This window comes from Phocoena sinus, chromosome 7, assembly GCF_008692025.1.
Source record: "Phocoena sinus isolate mPhoSin1 chromosome 7, mPhoSin1.pri, whole genome shotgun sequence".
Lineage (NCBI taxonomy): Eukaryota > Metazoa > Chordata > Mammalia > Artiodactyla > Phocoenidae > Phocoena > Phocoena sinus.
This window is the reverse complement of record NC_045769.1, coordinates 110,380,144-110,386,143: the sequence shown is the minus strand read 5'-3', so window position 1 is coordinate 110,386,143 and position 6,000 is coordinate 110,380,144. Positions and strand designations below refer to the sequence as shown.

At 65.0% G+C, this 6,000-nt stretch overlaps 1 protein-coding gene across 4 annotated transcripts in view; it reads left to right on the top strand.

The window, feature by feature from the left end:
* Positions 1–666: 666 nt before the first annotated feature.
* HS6ST1 (heparan sulfate 6-O-sulfotransferase 1) overlaps positions 667–6,000 on the top strand; it is a 42,791-nt gene continuing 37,457 nt past the window's right edge. For all 4 annotated transcript variants that reach the window (XR_004350723.1, XR_004350725.1, XR_004350724.1 and 1 more), the window contains exon 1: positions 667–1,494. Coding sequence is in view for 1 of the 4 variants with exons in the window: in XM_032637438.1 (XP_032493329.1) it covers positions 968–1,494 (527 nt within the window). In the remaining 3 variants the exon portion in view is untranslated. The remainder of the gene's footprint in view (positions 1,495–6,000) is intronic.

Here is a 6,000-nt window from a genome sequence, read left to right as displayed (position 1 = left end):
GGTAAAAGCGCCCATTGACTGAAATTCCTTTTAAATAACGAAGGACTGCATAAAGCCGGCCCCTGCGGACACTTCTGCATCTCTCCACGAGGGGGGGAACGGGGGAGGAGTGGAGGGGGGAGAGGAGGGGGACGAGGGGGAGGGGGAGGAAGGTTCCACCACTGCCGTGGGTCCCAGGCTCCCCACCCCCAACCCTCCCTCGTTCCTTCCCGACCCGCGCCCCGCCCCACCGCCCCCAGGTCCCACCAAGTCCATCCAGTCCGGGCCCCCTCGCGTTCGGATCTTCAGAGTGTCCAGCATGCAAAGCCAAGGCTTCCCTCCAGTGAAGCAGTGAAGGGAACCCAGGCCCCAAGGCACCCGCCGCCGCGAGCCCCTCCAGCACAGAAGGGCCGTCCGCGCCCCACTACACGTTTCTCCAGTCTCTCCCCACGCCTCTGAGGACAGAGGTCAGTTCCCAGTCCTCGCTGCCCGCCTCGGAGCGGCCTCCTCAAGGCCGGAGACCTGCGTCCGGGTACCAGGTACCGGCCTGCAGCCCCGGGACTCTGGGGGCGGGGCCGCGGATCGACGCGGGCGGCGACGGCAAGAGGCGCGGCGGGGGCGGGCCGGGGGCGGGCCGGGGCGGGGCGGCGGCTGACTGCGGAGACGCGGCGGCGCGCGGGGCGGCGCAGAGCGTTCTCGGCGCGGCGCGGAGCGGAGCTGACCGGCGGGCGAGGGGCCGCAGGGGGAGCGGACCGGGCCGGAGCCGATCCGGAGCTGAGCCGGGATCGGGCCGCGGAGCGGGGCCCGGGCGAGGAGCAGCCATGGCGCCGCGCAGGGCCGGGGCCCGCGCCGCTGCGGGCGGCCTGGGTGCCGAGTAGCCGGGCCGGAGCGCGGGCGGCGGCGGCGGCGGCGGCGGAGGCAGCTGCTCCCGTGCCCCCCGCTCTCCAGGCCCCGCGCCCCGCGCCCGGGCCGCCGGCGATGGTGACACATGCGGCGGCGGCGCGCCGGCGGCAGGACCATGGTTGAGCGCGCCAGCAAGTTCGTGCTGGTGGTGGCGGGCTCGGCGTGCTTTATGCTCATCCTCTACCAGTACGCGGGCCCGGGACTGAGCCTGGGCGCGCCCGGCGGCCGCGCGCCGCCCGACGACCTGGACCTCTTCCCCACGCCCGACCCGCACTACGAGAAGAAGTACTACTTCCCGGTGCGCGAGCTGGAGCGCTCGCTGCACTTCGACATGAAGGGCGACGACGTGATCGTCTTCCTGCACATCCAGAAAACGGGCGGCACCACCTTCGGCCGCCACCTCGTGCAGAACGTGCGCCTCGAGGTGCCCTGCGACTGCCGGCCCGGCCAGAAAAAGTGCACCTGCTACCGGCCCAACCGCCGCGAGACCTGGCTCTTCTCCCGCTTCTCCACGGGCTGGAGCTGCGGGCTGCACGCCGACTGGACCGAGCTCACCAACTGCGTGCCCGGCGTGCTGGACCGCCGCGACCCCGCCGCGCTGCGCACGCCCAGGTGAGCGCCCGCAGCCGGCCGCGCCGTCGGCCCGGGACGGCGGGGTGCCTGCTCGCGGCCGCTCCCCCGGGCCCGGCCCTCGCCGGGCGGACCTGCGCCCACCCTCGCTCCCTGCCCTCTTCTCCTGCCCTCTTGGGGACCCCACTCACCGCGGCCCTCCTGGACTCCCTCCTGATCTCAGGGCGTCCGAGCCCCCAGTTGGTCCGCCGCGGTCCGCCGCTCGAATCCCGCTCTCACCTCCTCCTCTGTGCCTCTTTACTTTTCCCCACCACCCGGCGGGCTGCGCGGAGCCTGGGCTTCCCGGGGTCACCGTCCCCTGCCCGCGGCCCGTCACCTGTCGTGACCCAGCTCTGGGTCCAGGCTGGCCTGTGTCGTCGGGCGGGAAGACGGGTTCCTGTGCGAGTGTAACCCACCTGGAGTGCTCGCTTTCCTGCGCCGCTCTCACGCCCAAGTCGGAAGTGAGAGAAGTGAGGTGCCTCTCCCCCTGCACCTGCGGGGCCCCCGGCCCGCCAGCCTGCCTCGAGAGGGCTGGGGAGGAGCTGCCAGGGAAGGGGGCTGGCTCTGCTGTGCCCAAGTGTGCAGGTAGAACAAAGGCCCGAGTGTCCCCTGGGGCTGGGGGCAGGGAGAAGGCAGTGCTGCCTGCCCCTGCGAGCTGGGCCAGAACCAGGCGCAGGCTCGCTCCGAAAGAAGAGCAGACGGAGGCCTAGGGCAGGTTGGGGGGAGCTGAGCTGGCTGGGGGCACCTATGCAGCCAGGTGCCTTCCCTGGGGGCCCCCATTACTGTGGAGGTTGGGAGCACAGGGCTGACCTGTGTTAGGGGGACAGCTCTCCAGGGAAGCGCTTTGTAGCCAGAAACACTCTCTCTCTCCCCACAGTGCTGGGTTTCCAAGGGTTAAACTTGGGAATCTTTTTCTCCCGTTCACGGGGGTGCCCTGTGGGGCCTTCTCCCTGAGATGCCTGGGCTGGGAAGGTCCAGAAAGGAGGTCTTCTGGCCAGCCTTTTGTTTATCTTCCTCGTTTGCCTCAAGAGTGCGTTCACGGGCAAGATGGGCGTTGGGGAGCTGTGTGACCCGTGTAGCTGAGTTCATCAGCACTCCTGGGTCGAAGGTGCAAGGTCTCGGTGTGTTTGGGTGATGAAGCTTTGGTATCTGGCCAGCTCGGAGCTCTCCCTGCTCGGCCTTTCAGTCCTTCTACTGTTGTCTTTCCCAGGTGGTTAGGAAATTGGGGCCATAGAGCTGCGGGGGCGGGGGGGGAGTGTCTTCCCACTTTCCCTTGGCTGTCCCCCCACCAACAGCAGCTCCCAGCCTGAGACGTGATGTGCTGGGTGCCTTAAGGCTACACGGCCACCAGGGCCTGTCCAGGGGCCCTTGAAGCATTGCTTCCTGCCCAGCACTTGGCCTGATCTGCATAGGTGCACTTTGCCGGCCTTGTACCATCCCCCCACCCCCTCACTCCCCGGGGTCCTGCCACTCTGTGCTAGACTGGGCTGGGCCTGGGGGCCTGTAGCCACTTGCCCATCTATCCTCTGCCCACCAGGGCTGCAAGCCCCCGGGACTGGGCACTAAGCAACCCACAGAAGCCCAGGTGGGCACCTCTCTGCCTGCAGGAGTCGGGGTGTGGAGGGCGAAACAGTCCTGTCTGCCAAAGGCAATTAGGTAGCGAGAGCCCGGAGGGGAGAGGGTGCAGACCTCGCTCTAGGCGCTGCCGAGGGGCCTGAGTCAGGCTTGCCAGCAGACGTGGCCTTGACCCTCGTTTGCCACCAGGACACTCGTCCTACAGCCCCACCTCCTGAGGCTGATTTTCTCTTTGGGTCACCAGGGTGAAGGGCCCCTGGCGTCCCTTCTCCAGAGTCTGTCCACCAGAGCAGAAGGCCCCGCTGCCCCTACAGACAGGCACAGAGGAAATGGGGAAGCAGCCAGGGCCTCCGGGTGCTGCCCGAGGGTGGGTGCGTGTGGCAGGGGTGGACGACTCCGTGCGTGGTCCGCATGTGTGGTCAGCCGTGGCTCCCTCCTGCTGCGGCGGGGAAGTTGCTGAGTTCAGCAGCTGCCGGCCGTGGAGGAGGGGTTTCCAGGGTTCTCGGGAGGCCCGCCCTCTGCCGTCCGCTCGAGGAGTGGGCTGTGCCACCAGGCAGGTGACAGAGCCTTGCCGGCCTTCCGTGTCACTCTCCCCGCCTTCAGTTCTGGTCCGGGCGCTAGGTTGATGGCGTTTTTAATGAGCTTCCTGGAGGGGCCGGGGTAGTCTTGGCTTTGTGTGTTTACAAGCCTGTGTGCTCCCCTAGTCGGGCTGGGCCAGAGCGCTGGGGGTTCAGGAGGCAGCTCCCCCATCTGCCCAGGGACCCAGCACCCAGAGGGATGGTGGCAGCGCCCAGCCCCCATGGGATGCCTGCTGTCGGGTGGTGCCTGGTTTCAGGAGAATCGGGTGTCGCCCTTGCCCTCCTTCCCGCCCTCCCCATGGCCCTGTGGTGTCGGAGCGGCCACCTGGCTGGTGAACTGAGGAGTGACATGGCACTTTGGGGGCTGGGCCTGGGCGAGAGCCTTTTTTTCCTCCTCCCCACCGGTCCCCAGGGCCAGCCACCTTGGGGGGTCGGGGTGGGGGGCGAATGTCTTCCCGCTGTGAGGTATGCTTCTAGAATCTCTCCACCGAGCCTCTCCCAGCTCTTGGTGCCGGCGTCCACAGGGCTTTGGGGCCTGTGGTGAGGAGGAAGTGAGGGTTTTCACGGCTCCCGTGCTTACCCGCCCCACCACATCAGCCGGGGCAGTTCTGAGATGGGCACGCATCGAGGAGACAAGTGGAGATGGGCAGGTTTCCAGCGTTTTGCTGGAATATGGTTTGGAACTTGCAGCACCTGTGGTGCTTTCTGGCGTGGAACAGAGAAGCAGGTGTGTGAGCAAAGCACTGGCAGGTCCCTGTTTCGTCCTGTGTCCAGCAAGGGAGCTGCCACACCTGCTGGCATCTGCCAGGAATGCTTGTAAGGCCCCCAGGGAGGCCTGGCCTCAGGCAGGTGGCCGACCATTGCCAAGGGCCACTTTGGTTAGAGTGTGCCAGTGCCCCACGCTGCCATTCACCTCGTAGGGTCGGGATGGTGCTTCTAAGGTCCAAAACGTCCCTCCTTCCCCTTCCCGTCGGCCTGAAAGAGATGGGAGAGGAGACACGGTTAGGGTCTTGCCTCGGTTGCCCTGGAAACGTCCCTAAAATCGTGTAGGCTTCATCTGAAGCCGCAGAGGGCATTTGGGACCTGAGTATGGCTTCCAGGCCACCTTCATGGGGTCCTCTCTGCAGGTGGGCTCCCAGCATCCTTGATCTTAGCCGGCAGAGGCTGTGCTTCCTTGTAGGAGGAAGGAGTCTTAGTGTCAGTCCTGCAGCCTCACTTGGTCGCACACCCTCCCTCCACCATCCTGAGTCCCGTCTGGTTTCAGAAATCTGCTGGTGCAGCCAGCTGCTCCTGTCCCTTCAGCCCCAGTTTTGCTGCCCCTTCCTTCAGGAAGCCTTCCCAGATAGCTCCCTGTTGCCTTAGGTGCCCTTGGCCACTCTCCATCTGCCATCCTGGCACGTCCACGGCATGTTGGCACTGGCCGGAGCCCGAACGGGTGCTGCCTACATGTGGCACCAACAAGAACGTTCACCTCTTGGTCCTGCAGCCTCTCCGGAAGCTGCGGTCAGCGTGCCCTTCCCCCATGTGTCCTGTGGTGAGTCAGGTTCAGGGACACAGTCTTGAGTGCAGTGCTGGTCCCAGAGAACCTCAGGGGCTTCTCAGTGGGCCCAGCCAGTGGGCCCAGGTTAGCTTGGAGCATCCCTATGGCACCGGACCACTTGGCCTCACAGTCACATCCTTACGTGCAGCTAAGGGACAAAATCTGCATTTGCCTGCAGTGGGGCAGATGTTACCCAGAGCACATGACAGGGACCAGTGAACAGGGCCCGGCCACCTGAAGGAATCACCCGGAGAGGTCTTGGGTTGAGATGGAAGGAATCTAAGGTCGAGAAACTCAGAGTTAGATTTTCTTTAAGCATGATCAGACAACCAAAAAACCTCTTCTTTTTAAGCAAACGCGTGAGAAGACAAACTTTCAAATGACTTACCAGCGATCATTTTAAATGATGCCCTGGTTTGTGAATCATCAGGCTCTACAGCGCACGTTCTCCTCAAAGCACCACAAGACCGGGCTTCCTGTCCTCCTAGGTGCTTCCCTTGTAAAACCCGGGGCACTGCAGAGTGGGCTGGACACGGTGCAGGGGCTTGTGTGCCCCCCGGGTCAGAGAGCCTTCCCGATGGGTGCAGCTCCCAGCCCTGGGGCCCGGGGGCTGGTGAAGCCCCTGGTCTTCGTGGAATCAGTCAGGGTCTCTGTCTCAGTGGCAGGACTGAGAGGTTTGGCTGTTGTCCTGGGAGAGTGGCAGGCCATCAGCGGGGACCTGGCTTTGTCATCCTTAAGGGACCCTGAGTCTTTTCATTTCATATTCTTTCCGTTTTTGTTATGAAGTAATGACCGTAGTAGACAATCGACAGTACA